The sequence below is a fragment of the Onychomys torridus genome, chromosome 13 (genome assembly GCF_903995425.1).
Source record: "Onychomys torridus chromosome 13, mOncTor1.1, whole genome shotgun sequence".
NCBI lineage: Eukaryota > Metazoa > Chordata > Mammalia > Rodentia > Cricetidae > Onychomys > Onychomys torridus.
In genome coordinates this window covers 23,808,041-23,827,098 of record NC_050455.1, presented here as the reverse complement: position 1 = coordinate 23,827,098, position 19,058 = coordinate 23,808,041, and the positions used below count along the sequence as shown (strand labels likewise).

General features: G+C 46.5%; 1 protein-coding gene across 2 annotated transcripts; it reads right to left on the bottom strand.

The window, feature by feature from the left end:
• Nucleotides 1–5,442: 5,442 nt before the first annotated feature.
• On the bottom strand, nucleotides 5,443–11,265 carry Srp19 (signal recognition particle 19). Of its 2 annotated transcripts, none has more exons than XM_036204901.1 (5): nucleotides 11,134–11,265; nucleotides 10,633–10,708; nucleotides 8,009–8,080; nucleotides 7,804–7,915; nucleotides 5,443–5,885 (listed from the first exon to the last, which is right to left on the bottom strand). In XM_036204901.1, exons 1-5 carry the CDS (start codon nucleotides 11,172–11,174, stop codon nucleotides 5,752–5,754), a joined length of 435 nt encoding a protein of 144 aa, XP_036060794.1. In that variant the 5' UTR covers nucleotides 11,175–11,265; the 3' UTR covers nucleotides 5,443–5,751. The 2 variants fall into 2 exon arrangements, with proteins under 2 accessions (XP_036060794.1, XP_036060795.1); XM_036204902.1 differs by lacking the exon at nucleotides 11,134–11,265 and adding an exon at nucleotides 10,802–11,107.
• Between the last annotated feature and the right edge of the window lie 7,793 nt (nucleotides 11,266–19,058).

Genomic DNA, 19,058 nt, shown 5'->3' with positions numbered 1-19,058 from the left:
CACATAGTAGCCTGACTTTGGGAAAGGACTTACTGTTATCTCCCAGCAAACGCAGGGTGCTGGAACCAGGAGCCATCTTGAGAAGGGGGACACCATTTGAGTTTAGACTGCCGTAGGAGTCAGACTCTGGCATGTCGCCGTCGCTGGGACCCCACAGGCATTTCACTGCGCTGTCCTGTGGGGTGTCTGCTTTATGAATCCAACTTGGACAGGCAGAATAGCTGACCCAAGCTAACTGGGACTATGGGGATCCAACCCCTCGATGGTCCCCTCCCAGGGTCTGGGAAGGATCTACAACCAGCTGATAATTTAGTCTTCGATGATATGAAATGAATCTACGTACACGAAACTCCTTAGTCCACACACTTCATTCTTCTGAGTCAGTTCTCTCTCTACACAGCTTCTATTCTGCTCTCATGCCTAGCCTCTTTCTTGCCTGATTTCTCTGTACATTTATCTGCTGTCCCCTCTAGGTTCTATCTAATTCTCTCATCTTAGTTCTGCCCCATCTAGGTCCTCATCCATCTAGTTCTTTCCCATCTTAGCTCCTCTCCCATCTCCTTTTTTCTCATCTTGTTCTTCCCCATCTGGCTCTTCCTCATCTTCCATCTCGTTCCTCTAGTACTCTCTTCTAGTCCTTCAATCTAGTTCTTCCCCATCTCAGTTTGTTCCTCTCCAGTTCTTACCCATCTAGTTCTTCCATTCTCTTTTCTCCGTCCCTTCCTTTGAAAATAAAACTGTCTTTTATCCCTTTGACCCTTATCTCTCCAAATTGTCTCTGTTTCCATCACTAGGCAACTTGGCTAGGCAACTTCTGTGACGGCTAAATGTACTTGTGAGTAGAAACCCTTTAGTTCTGAGTTAATAGTTAAAGGTAGATCTAAAACTAGAGATAAGACTTTGGAAAGGGAGAAAGTTAAGCTTAATTAGCACATCCGCCAGGCCTTCTCAAACAGATAGTCTGGATGCTTAAGTCTGTTCTTCGAGGGTGCAGAGGTATCTCTGATAAGATACTTCAGCCCCTCCAGGGATGGTCCTGGCCGGATGCTGCTAATGACGATAATGACAGGAAGGCCTGAAATTCGGGATCCTGGCTGCGTTTCTGCACAGAAGGTTATCTAAATATTCCTTTAGTAGAGGAGAGATTGTGCCCAATGAATGATGGAAAAGCTACAGTAGCACATAGCAAGAAATTCATAGTAAGAAATGGCTAATAATCAAAAGCCAATATCACCAACACTCCTTGAGCCTCAGCTTGGCCTCTGGAAGCCCTTGGCTTCTTCCGGGTATTAGCTTGTCATAATCAGCTGAAATCCTACTTCATATATTTTTTGGTGGCTTGTAGCACCAAGCCCATGGGGAAAAGGTGTTGGCTCAGGTGGAAGGTACTGCCTTCAAGAACCAGATAGGGGAATTTCTCTGAAACCAACACGTAGCCAGTTCTGTGGATTTGCTCCACTGCCAGGCCGAGGGCAGTATGGGTCCTGCCCCCCCTTCTGCTGCACTGAGCTTGGGTAAGGAGAGAGAGCAGCGGGGTTCCCACTGGTGCACAAGCTTGGGGGGTTCTGAGAGGAACTTGACCCACTGAAGCCCGACTCCCAGGTAGAAACTGCTACCAAAGCAGGACAGAAGCAGGAATTCTTGCCGCTCACCTGTGTGGTCCCCTCTTCAGCTCTGCCTCTCCTCCTCGTCTGTTGTCAGGAGTAGGTGTGAGAGCCACATGGATGCTGAGACCCCTGTGGTCACCTCTCCACATGTAGCATTCAGGCCCACACTGTTGACTGCTGGCGTCAGGGGCATTTGCTAGTTACACAGATGGCTTTGAACTCACGGTGATCCCTCCTGTCTCAGTCTCCCTAGTGCTGGGATTACAGGTGTGATAGCTACTACTTTTTTTTTTTTTTTTTTTGGTTTCTCGAGACAGGGTTTCTCTGTAGCTTTGGAGCCTGTCCTGGATCTCACTCTGTAGACCAGGCTGGCCTCGAACTCACAGAGATCCACCCGCCTCTGCCTTCCGAGTGCTGGGATTACAGGCATGCGCCACCACCACCCAGTGTGAAGTAGGCTTTTAAATTACATTGTTTGCGTGCATGCGTGCGTGCATGTGCGTGTGCATGTGTGTGTAGTGAATGCAGGAGCATGCACATGGGGCCATGTATGTGTGGAAGTCTGGGGATAATGTGATGGAAGTCAGTCTCTCCTTCCAACCTCTGGGTTCCAGGAATCAAACTCACATCATCAGGCCTGTACAGCAAGCGTTGAAGCCACTGACTCCTCTCTGGCCCTGAGAGAACATTTTTATTTTATTTTGTTTATTATGTATACAGTATTCTGCCTGCATGTGTCTCTGCAGGCCAGAAGAGGGCACCAGATCTCATTACAGATGGTTGTGCGCCACCATGTGGTTGCTGGGGATTGAACTCAGGACCTCTGGGAGAACAGCCAGTGCTCTTAACCTCTGAGCCATCTCTCCAGCCCCCGAGAGAACATTTTGACAACTGATAATTTGTAGTTGAATTGGTGTCATGTTTTTAAAACTAAGCAAATAAAAGTACAAAATATTCAATTTCAAAGAAAACAGGTGTCCATTTAATAAAGTCCTTGTCCCCAGACAGTAGGTCTTTTCCAAACCAACCAGTTCAAAGGCAAACTACTCTGGTTCTCAGTGTCCTTCATGTTGTACAATGGATTGTCCCTTCCTCTCTCTCAGGTCAGACCCGGAGTTGTCTTCTGTCCCTTACTCCCTCTTTGCTTCCCAATTCTGAGTTTGGGGCTCCCAGGAAGGGATGCTCGGCACAGACCTAGTGTGTATTTTTCCTTGTACATCCCAACTGTAAGGCAGAGCAAGTCAACGCCGCCATCTCATGTTTTTGTCTTTCACTTTTCTGGCCAACTCAGAGGCCAGTGTGGACGCTAACATCTACATGTCTGTCTTGTTGCAGTTTCTCCTGTCCACAGGCACATTTCTTCCTGGAATACCTCAGCCTCAGTCTTATTGCCCAGACAAAGGCCACAGCACTGACTGACACCATACCCGCTTAAGAGCCTGTCCCATATGCACTTTCAAGGACTGTAATATAGGCATTTTCTTTCTCCAAAAATTCGTGTGAATGCCTGCATGTATGTCTATGCACCACGTGTGCTTGATACTCAAGGAGGCCATAGGAGAGTGCTGGATGCCATGGCACTGAGTTAAGATGGTTGTGAGCTGTCACCTGGGTGCTGGGATTGGAACCTGGGTCGTCTGCAAAGGTAGCAAGTATTCTTAACTGCTGAGCTCTCTCTCCAGCCCCTGTAGTATCCTCTTTAGCCCATCAGCCATTTGGGGGCATTCCTGGGCTCACCAGGTAGACCCCGTTCATCCAGGAGGTGTTCTTTTGCTGCCCTGGGATTCTTCACAGGGACACTCCACCTTCAGAGTGGTTGAGCTGCATGCCTTTCGCTCATGGCAGGGTCAGGGTCAACACTACGCTGAAAGGGTGACGGTATTGGGTTGACCCTGTGAGCACCCCACCTTCAGGGAACCTCAGCTGCATGGCTCTTCACAGACAGTCAAGACAACGAAGCTCCCAGACCCTTCCTTAGTTCTGCTCTGCTCCATGTTCAGGCAGCAAGCATTGTGTTATGTGAGCTTTTCTCGGGGAGATGAACACACATCTGTTGACGAAACTCTAACAGACCAAAGCGATGATTTCACTCAGGTCTCGCTTGGTGAACTAACGAGTTAGTGTCTTAGTCAGTGTCCTGCGGCTGTGAGGAGACATAATGACCAAGGCAATGTTCTAAGAGAAAGCACTGAATTGGGGCTGGTTACAGTTTTAGAGGTTCAGTCCACTGTCATCATGGTGGGGAGCATGTTGGCACCCAGGCAGTCATGGTGTTGGAGAAGTAGCTGAGAGTTCTACATCTGGATCCACAGGCAGCAGGAGGGCAGACACTGGGCCTGGTTTGGTGTGGGGCGTCTACCCACCAACCCCACAGCTCCCCAGAGTTCTCTTGAGTGAGAGCAGCAGGAAATATTAGATAGACGGATCTAGAGTGTGGAGATAAACAGACAATACAGGACAGCCTCGAGAGGGCCTGGAATCTATTCCAACAGGCCTTGACTGCCTCTGCCTAGGGTATTTATAGAGATGCCAAGGGGTGGAGCAAAAGACCTCCTCCCCCAGCACAGCCAAGTGCAGACCATCTCAGACCCCTGCACTCAGGCCCGTGGTCCAATCATCCCCTCCATGCTGGGTAACTAGGAACCTGAAAATGGGCTCCCACAGTTTGGGCTTCTGAAGCCCTCAATGACATACTTCCTCCAACAAGACATCTTCTAATCCTTCTCAAGTGGTTCCACTCCCCGATGACTAAGCGTTCAAATGAGTCTATATGGACATTCCTATTCAAACCATCACAGTTAGGTTCCCTACAGGAGCATGGGTGACTTAGGATTGGCTGTAAGGAAACATTGCCACCACCACTGCACCACCCCAGCACTGCCAACAGATCCTCTGGGAGGGGGGAACCCGTGAGCCCCCTCCCCGTTAACTCCCTGTCTTTAGGGTGGGGCCACCATGACAAAGCTGATCCTTTCGGCGAGGGCCTCCGGCTGGCTGCTCATTGCAGCGAAGAGTTCCGGAGGGCAGCACAGCAGTTATGCTGAGCCGGGGACAGGTACCACAGCAGCACGAAGCCACCACTCCAGGAAGTGCTTTGAAATGTATTCGGAAGACCCTTTCCCACTTAGTTTCTTCAAGGAAAGCGGACTCAGGTGTTCAAGCACAGGCCATTTCTACATCTCTGGTGGAGACAATGTCCGATTTGTTTTGAGACCGTTTCTCATATAGTCTAAGGCAGACCTGGAACTGGATATGTATGTAGCTGAGGCCAGCTTTGAATTTCTGGTCCTCCTGCCTCCACCTCCAGGATGTTAGATTATAGCTAGTGACACATTGGCTTTGAAATGTTTTGTATGTGATGTGTGTTCATGCACATGTGTGTAGTGGCCAGCAGTTGACAACAAGTGTCTTCCTCTATGACTCCGCATACTATTTTGTGAGGCAGGGTCTCTCACTGAACCTGGAGCTCACCCCTCGGGGCCGCCTGTCTCCCACAACACTGCACCTGGCTTTTGCGTGGGTACTAGGATCTAAGCCCAGGTCTTTGTGCTTGTATAGCAAGCCCTCTACCCACTGAACTCTCCACAGTCCAGACCAATGGTCAGAAGACTAACATAAGCAAGTGTAGAGCTTCCAATGGAACTGCTGACCATCATGGCGGGTTAAAGGGTGCACAGCCCCCACTGCCCTCTCAACCATCTTCCGCTTCACGTGCACTGTCCACTTACGAGTTTCATTCCATGCATCTCCTCTACTGGTATTATCTGCTTCATAAGTGAAAGCTACAGAAGTCAGTTTAAGTTGTTTATTTCATTAACTTAAAAGGTGAACAAAATGTGTATTTCAAATTTTATTAAACTTATGACCTGAAATATATGTTTCCATGGAGGACAAACAGATACAGGATTTCAAGTAACTTACGAGACAGTCATTATCTGTTAAAAATGTCTTCTTTCTTCCGCACACACACACACACACACCTTTCTTTTCACAGCCGAAAAGCTGGATGCAGACTTTGGATGTGAACTTATCTCACTGTTACCTGCTGCTGAAGATGGGAGACGCACTGTTCAGTCAGTTAAGTGACAGACACACAGATGCCCAGGTCTCGCAGGAGGACTGTGTGCGCTGCGTTCACACCACATCATTTCTTCTTCTTCCCCTTCCCCTTTTTACTCCCCTCTCCTTGCTGAAGACTGGGGTCAGCACCGCCGGATTTTTGTGTCCTTGTTTTTAGCTTGGGGATCATTTCTGCTACATACAGCATCACTGACTTCCCTAGAAACCAGAAGGCAAGTTTAGTGTAACAGTCTTGGAAACGAGACACAACACGTCACTGACCTGAACATCACGGGGGAGGAACTGGACAGAGATTTTAAAAATCCAATGGCCGAGGGCTACGATCTGCTCGAGGGGCACTCCTGAACAGTGTGGGAGCAGGGCAGCTCTGAAATGCCTCAGTGAGCAAGATGGAAACGTAAAACACTAAGTCTGAACCAAGATTTCTTGTCTTGGTCCTAGCAACTGCCCTGAACCTCAGTGGAGCCCAAACACAGCAAATCAGAAACGGAGCCTCACTGCACCTTTCCTGAAACACAGGGCTCCTCGCCTGGAAACCCAAACAGCATAAAGTAACCAACAGTGGACCTCATTCCTAGGCCCAGAACGAACACACATGCACGCGCACGCGCACACACACACACACACACACACACCACTCATATTCTACAGCAGCTCTCACATAGCTCTACACAGCTGTCTCTCTCCACACCACCGCTGCTGCTGCTGCTCCACAGCCGAACTCTGGACAATTATAGGTTACATTTTCAGGGCCCTGCCCATTCCCACAACACAAGAGAAGTCAGGTAGTTTCTCTTAGGCTAGTCATGTGCCACTGACCCATGCACGTAGCTCCAAGTTGGTGAGGGATCCCAGACATTAAACAATTGGCTGAACCTTAAGCCATCAGGGTACATGCAGAAAGGGAGCTCCTGCAAGGACTATGTAATGATGTAAACAGCCTGGCCTTGATTTAGTAGTAAACAACATCTGGGAATTAGTCTTTTTGTATTACCTGCAGGAGCAGTTTAGTCTGTATTGAATTTGTTCTAAGGTCTTTGCAAAATGTATAAAAGGCTGTCTTTGAGACTAAGAATACTGTTACTTTCCTGGGTCAGTAAAGAAGAATATTCTGATAATATTTCTGTTCATCAGAATTATACAACTTAAACAGAAATAAATCCACAGCTAACTGTGTGCCCAGAGATGTAAAACACACTACCAAGGGCGTGGAAAGAACCCCACAGCTGTTCTTATTAGGGAGGAAAGCCGTGGTGCCCGAGAAAGTTACAGACAAAAAAACAACTGGTTTCCACAGCTAGTGACCCCTCGGCTTTGCCAGGTGGCCTCCCCATCAGGGAGTTCTATGTCTGGTGGGTCGACCTGTCAAACACTAGTTGTCACCTACTGTATACTCTCACGGCCCTCGGCACTATATATTTTTTTTAACTAAAACCATCATCCTGTGTGTGTGTATTCATGCATATGATGTGTGTGCAGGCGCGCATGCCCGGGTGCACATGTGACGGTCAGAGGGAAGCTCTGTGGAGTCTGTTCTTCTCACCTTTACATGGCTACAGGGACTGAACAACGGCCTTTACCCTCTAAGCCATCTTCCAGCCCTCAGTGTTCTCTGACCATTAGTCCCTTGATGTCTACTCCTTACCCGACTCTACCACTCCCACTAGGTAACTGCTGTCTTAAAAATGGCTATTTTAGCTTCTGGTCCCTTTAAAGCAGCATTAGTACAAGTATTCATCAACATGCAGCAGTAGTAATATTTAAGTTTGCATGAGTGGTACCACACCGCGGTTTCTCTGTTCCATATTGCTCCTTAGATTGCATTTCCTCATTTCTTTTACTGTCCTGGGGCTTGGACCCAGGACCCTGTGCAGGCTGGGCAGTCTACCACTTAGCTAATCTCCAGATTTCTGAAGTTTTCTATTCTGAGACAAGGCCTTACAAAGTGGCTCAGGTTGGTCTTGTACTCATTCTATAGCCCACACAGGTACTGAACTTGCAGCAATCCTTCTGCCTCAGCTTCCTGAGTGCTGGGGCTATAGCTATGTGTGGTATTTGCACCTTTCATACAAGATAAACTACCCCAGAGCCCTATGCATTTGTTTTAAAAGCTTACGTGATGGGAACTGCACAAGACAGAGGCTGCCGTCTTCCTGTTTGAGCTGTACCCGGACTCTGCCTCTGTACTGCACATCACGGTTCCATTCTCTGGAGTACATTTTGTTTTTCTAACACAAGTAAAACAAACAAAAATAGGCTTTCAGAGAGTTACTACATCAATGGGCTGAGTATAAAACAGTGATAAGAGGATCGCATCATACCTCCAGAAATGCATTCAGTCCAACTGCTGAGCACACATCCTGAATCTCAGTAGCAGTAGGGTTTTCTACAGCCTGAACAATTAAAAACAAAAACACTTAGCAGCTCAGTTTTAAGTGAGTATTACTATACAGATATGTAAATCATTTCTAATATTATGACCACAACAAAGACTAAACCCTACTGTTCTTTTAACTAAGTCTACTTATTTCTACTATAATTAAAAACCCGTGGAAATAACATAGTTGTGTTTTTCTCTCTCCTTCAACATAACTGTGTGAGAGAAAGGACTTCACCAGTACACACCCTAGCACCTAGCATGATATTCTGAACACAGGAGAAGCTAAATGCAAACTGACTGGTTAAACCACTACACATAAAACCATTCTAGAACACTGATTGTTATCTACTACAGCTGAACAGGATTCCCTATGGCCCTGTGGTTCAGGTATATATTCAACAGAAGTGCCAAAGACAAACTCAAGCACGTTCATAGTAGCACTATATATCTTATTTTTAGCATTTATTTATTTTATGTGTATGTCTGTGCACCACATTTGTGCAGTGCCCACAGAGGCCAGAAGAGGCCATGGATCCCCTGGAACTGGAGTTATAGATGGTCATGAGCCACCATGTGGGGGCTAGGAACAGGTCTTTTGCAAAAGCATTAAGTATTCTTAACTGCTGAGCCATCTCTCTAGTCCCACGGCACTATTTGTAAACTAGAAACAGAAGAAGGCAGTATGGGGTTCACACAATGCAGCTCTGCACAGCAGTACTTGGTAGCAGGGAAGTTTACACTCCTTGTACTCCAAGGAACAATAGGTTATGTTGAGAAACAGTTCTGCTTCAAGATAACTCAAGAAAGGGAACTGTGGTCTAGCAGGTAGAGACCAGGGATGTTATTATGCACCTTAAAAATGCACAGTCAGTCGCCTACGGCAAACAATGATCTGACTTAGAAATATCAAAGGGGGTTCGAGAGATTGCTCAGCAGCTTATACTGCTCTTGCAGGGGACCCAAGTTTAGTTCCTAGCACCCTCCTATCAGGAAGGGTCCTCTTTTGGCCTCCAGAGTACCTGCATTCACATGTGCCCATTCCACACATAGAACACTTATATATACACAACAATAAAAATAGAATAAATCTGTAAAACATACAAAAACTGTCAATGGTGCTGCTGCTCAGAAACTCTTGCTTGGAGCAAGTAGAGTTAAACTACACTGGGGTGTTGCTTAGCAACAAAGCGCTTGCTTGGCCTATCTGAGGTCGTGCATTCGATCCCAAGCAACAAGACATGCAAAAAATTCCAGTAAGAGTATGAACAAATCTCCTAACTTTATAACGATGAGTAACTCCATACACATAAAATAAGAACCAGCCCAAGGCAACCTACAGTGTTGGGAATCAGAACAATGTTCCCTTACATGAGTGAGCACAGGAAGGGGCTAGAGATGGAGGCAGACGGACTCTTCCGGCATGTTGTTTCTTAAATTTGGGTGCTGTAACCAGCTAGCTAGTTATGTATGAAAATTATTCAATTTATGCACTTAAAGACTTTTGTTAAGTTTGTTAGCTACACATCAGTGAATTTTCCTTAAAAAAATAAAATTTTCAGAGAGCCTCTGGGAGCAGCTGTCAAAAGCCTGTCACGGCGCTTTGATGCTGGGCCTTATTCTCAACAGTGCCTGGGAGGAGGCAAGGTGGATTTTACTCTTCGTAGTAACAGCCAAATGAGAGATGCTCATGTAAAAATAGCTAATTCTTTGCTTTGACCTCATTTCATTATACAACTTGATGACTCTAAAACTAGAATATTACATAAAAATTCTATGAGAGCTCTCATTTAGCACTGGGCATTTTCTAAGCTTTAGTCACCAGCCCAGCCCCAAATTAGGGTTTTCCTACCCAAAAGATCATATCTTTTAGAACCGTAAATCCAACAACCTGCCAAATCGTGCTCTCACTGATCAGGGCTTCAAACTTAGGGCCTTCCCCATGTTGTGCTAAGAGCCCTACCATGGAGCTACACCCCACCCTCTAATTCTACTCACCAAAAGTACTACTTTAAAGTGATTTGTACTCTTTAAAAAAAGTAATAAAGTCGGGGGGTGGTGGCACACTCCTGTAATCCCAGCACTCGGGAGGCAGAGCCAGGCGGATCTCTGTGAGTTCAAGGCCAGCCTGGTTTACAGAGCAAGATCCAAAACTACACGGAGAAACCCTGTCTTGAAAAACAAAACAAAACAAAACAAAAAAAGTAATAAAGACAAAAACCCCACAAAGCTGCAGTTTGTACAAACCTTTAGTCCTACACATTAAAAAAGCGAGTCTGGATCAAGCACATTGGGCTACACAGTGCCATCACTTTGCTTTTATTGAGAAGACTGTCATAATCTCGATTTTAAAACGTGAGAACTCTACACTTATTTATACACCTTTTATTTAGCAACAGGCCATTAAGAATCCTCTTTCTTCTGCAAGTGTCTTTGGTGCCTTCCCGGTTTCACCAATGTTAAGGGAAACACTGCAAACCTTGGCTACTGTGCTCTTCAATCAAGAAGGGCAGTCAAAAAGAAACAATCGTGACCATAACAAGACAACCTTCCCCAAGCCTTACTCACCTTACTTATGGGAATCCGCCTCCCCTCCGCTATGGTCTTCTTATTATTTAAGTAAGCGGGGTAGATACAAATAAACCTGCCACAAAAACACAAAAAAGCGCAGCTAGGTAACTCAAGTGGTAATTTAAAAGGGGCAATTTCATTGTCATTGCAGAGACATCTTACTTACACCATTACTATATATATGCCAACAACGCGGCAACTGTTACCTTGACACAACAGCCCGTCAAGAGCTGCTGAGGCTGGGACGCGCTCTTACACGGAAAGGAAAGACCCAGAAGGCAGCAGGCGAGCCTCCCTGAGAGCAGCGCTAACCCAGAGGCGTTTCTCGCGGCGTGACTGACTGTTCTCTAACGCCAGATCCTTCCGGCACCGCACATCCCGCCGCAGCCACAGCGGACCTGGTGCTACCGGGGCTCCGAAGCAGCGGGATGGCGGGGTTCCGGTGCAGAGGAAGCCCCGAGCCCAGCGGCACCGCGGCCAGCCTTCCCGAGCACCCACCTGTCCTGGTCGGCCGGGGACCGCGCGGCTGCGCAAGCCATCTCCAGGGGAGTCCCCACAGCCCCGCCAGCGCTCCAGGCCGGACAGCAGCCGGAAGTTGACTCGGAGTTCGGAGACCGACCGCCCTTCCGGCGGAAGTCCTACCCCCAAACGGCCGGCTGCGGGTTTTCCCTGACAACTTGGTTCCGGCGCGGAGTGACGTGGCTTGTAAAGCTGTCTTCTCGCGAGACCGGTGCAGGCTGGCGGGTTCCGGTACCGCTCCCGTGGAGCTTTGGGGAGTGCTGCTTCACCGCGGGCTGTGTGCTCACCGGGTCCAGCGGGGCCGTTCATCCAGGGGAGTCTGGGTAGCTAGGGGCGAGCTACCGGTTAGATCCGGCAGGGAAATGCCCCTCTTTGCTCTTGTTCGTACTCCTGGTCCCGCCAGCTTGCTTTCGACTCGGTCGAGGTACATTTCCAGAGCGGTGCACTTGGCAGTATTTTTGGCATAGCGCTGTATGAATATAAATGCTCGACACTGACCTGTCTCTGCCTCCCAAGTGCTGGATTACATAGGCATTGTGGGCCATTATGCGTGGATTTTGATGTTTACTTTCACAGATGAAAAACCAACTAAAAAGAAAAACCCTCCAAAAGTGTAAGCTGCAATGAGGTCGGGTCATTTGCCCCCTTGCGCCTAGTACAGATGAGTGAGTGCAGATGCTCACCTAGCCCTGAACTTGTCTCCATCATTTTACTTCCTTAGTACATGAGATTTGGTTCTGATACAAATAAAAATTCTCCCTCCCTCCTTCCTTTCCTCCTCCCCCTCCCCCTCCCCCTCCCCCTCCCCCCCTCCTCCTCCTCCTCCTCCTCCTCCTCCTCTCTCTCTCTCCCTTCTCCCTTCTCTCCTTTCTTCCCCCCACCCCCCTCTTTCTCTTGTTTCACGTTGGTGTCAGGCTCAACATCCTCCTGCCTCAGTGTCCTGCCCACAAATCTAGGATTATAAGTATGTGCAACCATGCTCTATTTCTTATTTATTTTCAAAGCACACATGATTCCTGGAAAAGAGTGTCATTCCAGGCACCTGGGAACTGGCAGGGAGGCTGATTGTCCCCATCTGGCACCTGTTCTTCCTTGGTCTAATGCCCAGCGTCATTTGAGCACACCAGCTCTCTCCTGCTGAGTCTAGGTTCTGAAACCTACATGGTAGAAGGAAAAGAACCAGCTTCCTCCTTGTCCTCAGGTCACACGTGTGCTGTGGCCCACGTGCATCCAAACACATGCACACATAGTCACATAGTAAATGTAAAAAAAAATAAAAAAAAAATGAAAGAACAGGATCCATCTGGTGTTTTCTCCATGACACAGGCCTCATTACCAAGGGCAGATGCAACCTTCAGGTGAGGATGAGAATTTTAACGTGTATACACTGAACACTGGTGCATCCAAGTTCATAAAAACAAATCCTAATGCCAAAAACCTACCTTAGAGAAAAGACAGCTTCTTTAAGAAATGGTAGGAAAAAAAAAAAAATCTAGACCCCTCTCTCTCCCTCTTCAAAAATCAACTCCAAATGGACCAAGTATCATAGATCTGAAATCTGAAACTTGAAGAAAAATAGAGGCATAGGTAAGAATTTTCTAAGTACGGCTTTGGTCATCCAGAAAATAACACCAACAACTGACAAGTGGGATCTCAGGGAACTAAAAGCTTTTGCGTAGCAAAGGAAACAGTTGATTGAATGAAGAGCCAGCCTATAGCATGGGAGAAAAATCTTCACTAGTCATACACCTTGACAGGATTAATATCTAGAATACACAACTCAAAAACTAAACAAGAAATCAACCCAATAAATAGGCTAATGAAATTGATAGTTCTCAGATGGAATGCAAATTGGCAATACATACATGAATATGTATTCAACCCCACAAGCAACCAGAGAGTTATAAGCTGAAACTGTCAAGATTGCATCTCAAAAATATAGATGCATGGAGAACTGTATGGGAGGGTATTAAAAGAGAATAAGGTGGCCGGAGAGATGGCTCAGAGGTTAAGAGTACTGACTGCTCTTCCAGAGGTCCTGAGTTCAATACTCAGAACCACATGGTGGCTTATAACCATCTGTAATGAGATCTGGTGCCCTTTTCTGGTGTGCAGACATAACACTGTATACATAATAAATAAATCTTAAACAAAACAAAAACCCCTGTTTATCAGGTTGGTGATTTAGCTTAGTGGTAGGCCCTGGGTTCGGTCCTCAGCTCTGGCAAGGAAAAAGAGAGAGAGAGAGAGATGCCATCTCACCTCAGAACTGCATTCGTTAAAGAAAAATAGACATGGCTGAGCCTGTCGCTCAGTGTAGAGCACCTGCCCCTCAGACATTAGGTCCTGTGTTCAGTCTCTAGCACTGTTAAGAGAATGAACACACAACAAAAATGAATGTAGCAAGAATGTGGGCAAAAGAGAACCCTGCACGCTGCTGGTGGGGATGTAACCTAGTCCAGCTACTATGGTGATGGGGAAAAGGTAGATCTGACATGTGACCCAGGTGAACCACTCTTAGATGTTTATTTACCCAAAGGACTCTAAGTCACTAGATTGGAGATACTTGCACATCAATGATTATTGCAGCACTAGTCAAAATAACTAAGTTATGGAACAATGTAGTGTCCATTGACAGGACATTGGATAAAGAAAATGTACACATTGTAGGGAAAAGGGGCTGGATAAAGAAACCCCCTGACCCTGGAGCCCAGAACTAGGGAAAAATGGCTCAGATAAGGCCAGTGAAAGAAACACAGTTTGGCTCAAATTGGAGCCATCTCTGCTCCAGCCAACTGACTTGTGAAAACAACTAATCACAGAGCAGGAAGGTAGAACCCTGGCCCTGCGGCCCAGGACCAGGGAAAGAAACACAGCCTGGGATTGGGACCTGAGCCAGAGACATGAACACTTTGTCCCCAAACCCAGAACCAAGGAAACGTGCCCTAACTTTGAAACTAGTGTCAAAGAATCACTCTTGGTTCTTAGAATCTGAGTCAGTGAAAGAAATGTACCCTGGCCTTAGAGACACTGTCAAAAAGCCAAGACAGGCCAGTGAAAGAAACACAGTTTGGCTCTGAAATCAGGGCTATCTCTGTCCCTAGCCCACAGAACGGGCCAATCCCTGGGCAGAAAAAGACTAACCAATCACTGGTTGACTGTGCCCCCAAAACATCCTATATAAACTGCCCTGACTGGTCCGTCATGGGCTGTTCTCTCCACCCTGGTAGAGGCAGCTACTCTCCTGGACTCCTTCTTCCCAAAATAAATCTCTTTTTCAAAAGAGTTTTGGGTGTGAAGATCTACATTCACTGGCAAAGAGAAGATCCTTGCTAAGACGTCCCTTAGTGGACCGGGCAAGGGGGAGCCGAAAGAGCTGAAAAAGTAGTACTTTTATCTGGAGCCGGAGGAGGTCTGCAGGGGTTTCCCCTTTTGCAGAGTGAAGCAAAAGAAGCAACATCTTAGGCTGGAGAAGCAAAGTTCAGCTGTAGCAGCTCTCCAGGAGAGGAGCAGGATTGCTATATCCTTCGGGGAGACCATCCCCCATCACACCAGGTATATATAGCCTGGCTCTCCCCAACAGTCAGGATACCCTTCCCTGCTGAAGCAGTTCCAGGCCTGACTCTCCCTAGCAGTCAGAAAATCTTCCCCTCCAGGGCAGAGCTGCTGTAAGTGGTGTGAGGTATCCGGGATACCTCACTCTCCAGCTGTCAGCTGTTCTGAGCAGCTACCTCGCCCTCCAGGGCTGCTGTCTCATCGCAGCCCCAGCTATAGCCTGACTCCCAAGTGGTCAGGATACCCCTTCCCAGAGTTGCAAAACTCATGTTTTGGTGCCGAAATCCAGGACCAAGCCCACAGAGTTGCAACAAATTTACTTACAAACACAGTGGATTTTTTTCAGCTATAAAAAGAATTAAGTGGTCATTTGCAAGAAAATGGACGCAACTGGAGATAATCATATTAGGCAAATTAAACCAGTTCCAGAAAAACAATGATTGCTCTTGTGATTCTTACATTTTTGTTTAGATGCATAAAATCACAGATGTATACAAGACAGGGGAGGGGAAGCAGTACTGTCCAGAGAAGTGCTTCTCATCCTCCTACCTAATGATGCGACCCTTTAATACGGCTCCTGTATTAATGATGTGCTGACCTCCAATCATAACACTATTTTTGTTGCTACTTCATAACTGTAATTTTGCAACTGTTATGAATAGTAATGTAAATATCTGATATTCAACACCCCAATGGAGGTGGGAAGGGGCAACAAAGAGGCCTTTTGAGTATGGGGGAATATGCTTGGCATGCAAAGACAGGTGCATGATATTGTATGTAACACAGTACCTGTACAATGAATATACACATTTAAAAAAAGTTATAGAATGAAAACAGAGGAATACTTTGAGGGGTGAAATTAATCCAAACTTTAAAAATAATTCTACCTTCCAAATAAATTACCTATTTTAGGATTTATTTATATACATTTATGAAAATGTGGAAAATGAGCAAGGATAGTCAGAAACCTAATGATGCAATAGCCCATTTACCAGGGCTTTCTTAGCCCCATGTATGCAGATGGAGACAAGGAGGCCAATAACTGGTGACTACATTTTTGAGTGCACAGGGAACTAGTGACAGAGATGAGCTAAGCTGAGTGCCCTTCTCAGCCAGACCCATGCTCTCATCCAAGTCTACATTGTTGCTGAAATACTTTGGTGGGGAGGTCGGCCTGATTTCTAGTACTCGGGAGGTGGAGGTAGGAGGATCGGAAACTCAAGTTTGAGGCCAGCTGGGCTGTTCAATATCCTTGCCCAGTATCCTTCCTCCCACAAAGAGCCAATACTGCAAAGTGAGAGGAGAGCAACAGAGGACAGGGGTAACCAGTTATATAAGGACACTTGCTGCGAACTCTTGGAAAGATTCAGTATGAAAAGACAGGCTTGTGAGGCAAAATGAACAGCTATGCATGTGCCAGGAAAACGGAAACCTAAAACCCATGGCTCAGTGGCCAAGGGTGCTTGCCAGCAAGGCTGACAACCTGAGTTCAATCCCTGGGACCCGCCACATAGTGGAAGGAGAGAACTGGCCCCCACAAATTGTCCTGACCTCCACACCCATGCAGTGGCACACGTACACCCCCACACATACAGTGGCACACGTACACCCCCACACATGCAGTGGCACACGTACACCCCCACACATGCAGTGGCACACGTATACCCCCACACATGCAGTGGTACAAGCACACCCCCACACATGCTGTGGCACACGTACACCCCCACACATGCAGTGGCACATGTACACCCACACACATGGAGTGACACATGTACACCCCCACACATGCAGTGGCACACGTACACCCCCCCACAGGCAGTGGCACACATACACCCCCACACATGCAGTGGCACATGTACCTCCACACACATGCAGTGTACACGTACAGCCACACATGCATATACACATCCATAATAAAACAAATGTAACACATAACTACTATAAAGTGCAGGCACGAAAAAACCACTATGATATTTGAACTCACCAATAGTTAATGGCAGAAATAAGAGTTCTGAGGAGGAAGAAGAAATATGACCAAAATTGTTATTACTGTGTGAGGGCAATTTTAAACCAAGTGTAGATTTAGAAAGGTTATTCACAATTTAGCTTTTCTGAAAAAGCAATTACTTGAGGAAATTTCCCAACCATGCCAAATTAATGCAAACAAAGAAAAGCAAGGGCATATGCTGAAGAGAAAACAGTGGTGAATATTGAAATCTAACGTATACTTAGTTAATAACTTATTGGCAATACGAGAAGCTAGTGTTACTAGTTAAGGACATAGCCTGAAAACTAAGAGCAAGAGAACAAGGTGGGAGTGGGGTACACCTTAAATCCCTGCATGGGCAGACTGAGGCAGGAGGATTGGGAGTTCATGGGCAGCCTGTGATAATAGTTCCAACTTGTTTCAACAACAGCAACAGAAAACCTCCACAAAATAAATCCACTGAGAACAACGCAAACAAAACAAGCGACAGCGACAAACCCCCACAAGTGATAAATTAAGTCAGGGACAGATTAAAAAAAAAAAAATCTGCGGGGCTGGGCGGTGGTGGCGCACGCCTTTAATCCCAGCACTCGGGAGGCAGAGGCAGGCTGGTCACTGTGAGTTCAAGGCCAGCCTGGTCTACAGAGTGAGTTCCAGGAAAGGCGCAAAGCTACACAGAAAAACCCTGTCTCGAAAAAAGTAAAACAAACAAACAAACAAAAATCTGCGGTTCTGAGTAACAACGTCTGTTTGCAACACCTAAACTGCCCCGCCCCTCGCCCCGCCTCCCGCCCCGCCCCGCCCCTCGCCCCGCCCCGCCTCCTGTCCCGCCCCGCCCTGGACCATCACAAATGTGCGGCTTCCCGTTTCCTTTCACTTTCTGCCATTTCTCTCATTCTTGGACTAAGCTAAGAATTCCAAATTCTGTTTATCATAAGCAAAACTAGTAGATTTCCCCCAATCTCCACATCCAAACTCCAGGGCTAGCTGTACGGATCTCACACCTGTCAAGGTCTTCACGAAAGAACCCTTGGGAAGTTTCATTTAACAGGACCCATTCATTCAAAATCAAGTTGTAGGCAACTTTTTCTTAGACTACGTCCTTTCCCAGCCAAGCTCAATGCCTTTTTTTCTTTTTGAGACAGGGTCTCACTATGTAGCCCTGGCTGGCAGGGAACTCATTGTGTAGAAGATGCTGCCTGTCCTTGCCTCCTGAGCGACTTTTATTAAAAAAAAAAAAGACAAGGAAGGGCTCACTATCCAGGCTGGCTGTGGACCTGAGACTCTCCTGCCTTACTAGGGCTCTCGAGTACATACAATCCTGTCCAAATCAGTTTTTCTCTGTGCCATCTGGCACATAAGGAGAGCTTCGGTCATGCCTTAGGTGCCATGTTAAATGCCTTTCCTCCAGAACCATACATAGTTCTGCATAGATCGGCCATTGCTTCTTCCTCTACACTTGAGAGGTAGGTACTGCCGTCTTGTTTTTACTCTGGGTCATTTAATGTCTGTTAATGGAGGATTTTTACTTTATCCGGTTTGATAGCGATTAATCATATGCTTAATACACTTATATGTTATTACTCTACCATTTTATGCATTATAACTAATTCTCCCTCCCTCATCTGCTCTTAGTTATCATGTCTTTGTTTTAGTGACTACTATCTAAAAGATGAAATAATTATTTTTAAATGTTTTATTAGCATATCTCTGTATTAGTTACACAAAACAATGGGTTTTACTGACAATTTCATACACATACATAATGTATGGAGATGTTAACTCTCCAGTACCTTCTGGTCCCCCTCCCATGCCTTAGTGCCCTTCCTCTTCCCAACTAGCCCGTCTTCGGCTTTGATGACCCAAGAATTTCATTTGAGTTGTGTACAGGAGCATGTGTGACTCACCAGTCAATTGTTACCTGTAGAGAAACCCTGTGGATTTATAAGCTTTGACACTTTGCTTCTAACCCTTGTTTTCCAGTTTGGAAATTTTTAGTGTAAGATTAAAATTACTAAGCATTTCATTTTCCCTGTTTTGAGTTTGTGGTAGTTTGAATGTCACTGGCTTCCATAAACTCACTGGGAGTGGCACTATTAGGAGGCGTGGCTTTGTTGGAGTAGGCGTGGCCTTGTTGGAGGAAGAGCGTCACTGTGGGGGTGGGCTTGAGCTCCTGTGCTCAAGACATGCCCAGTGTTTCAGTTCACTTCCTATTGCCTGCAGATCAAGATGCAAAACTCTCAGCTCCTTCTCTAGCAGGATGTCTGCCTGCATGCTGCCATGCTGTCCCACTGTGATGATAAAGGACTGAACCTCTGAACTGTAAGCCACCCAACTTAATGTTTTCCTTCATAGGAGTTGC

Coding starts and splice junctions, on each gene's coding strand:
- Srp19 (XM_036204901.1), bottom strand. CDS start 11,174: ATGGCTTGCGCAGCCGCGCGGTCCCCGGCCGACCAGGACAG. Junction 8,081..10,632: donor GGCGGATTCCCATAAGTAAG/GTGAGTAAGGCT, acceptor TTAATTGTTCAG/GCTGTAGAAAACCCTACTGC. Junction 5,886..7,803: donor TCTTGTGCAGTTCCCATCAC/GTAAGCTTTTAA, acceptor TCTGGTTTCTAG/GGAAGTCAGTGATGCTGTAT.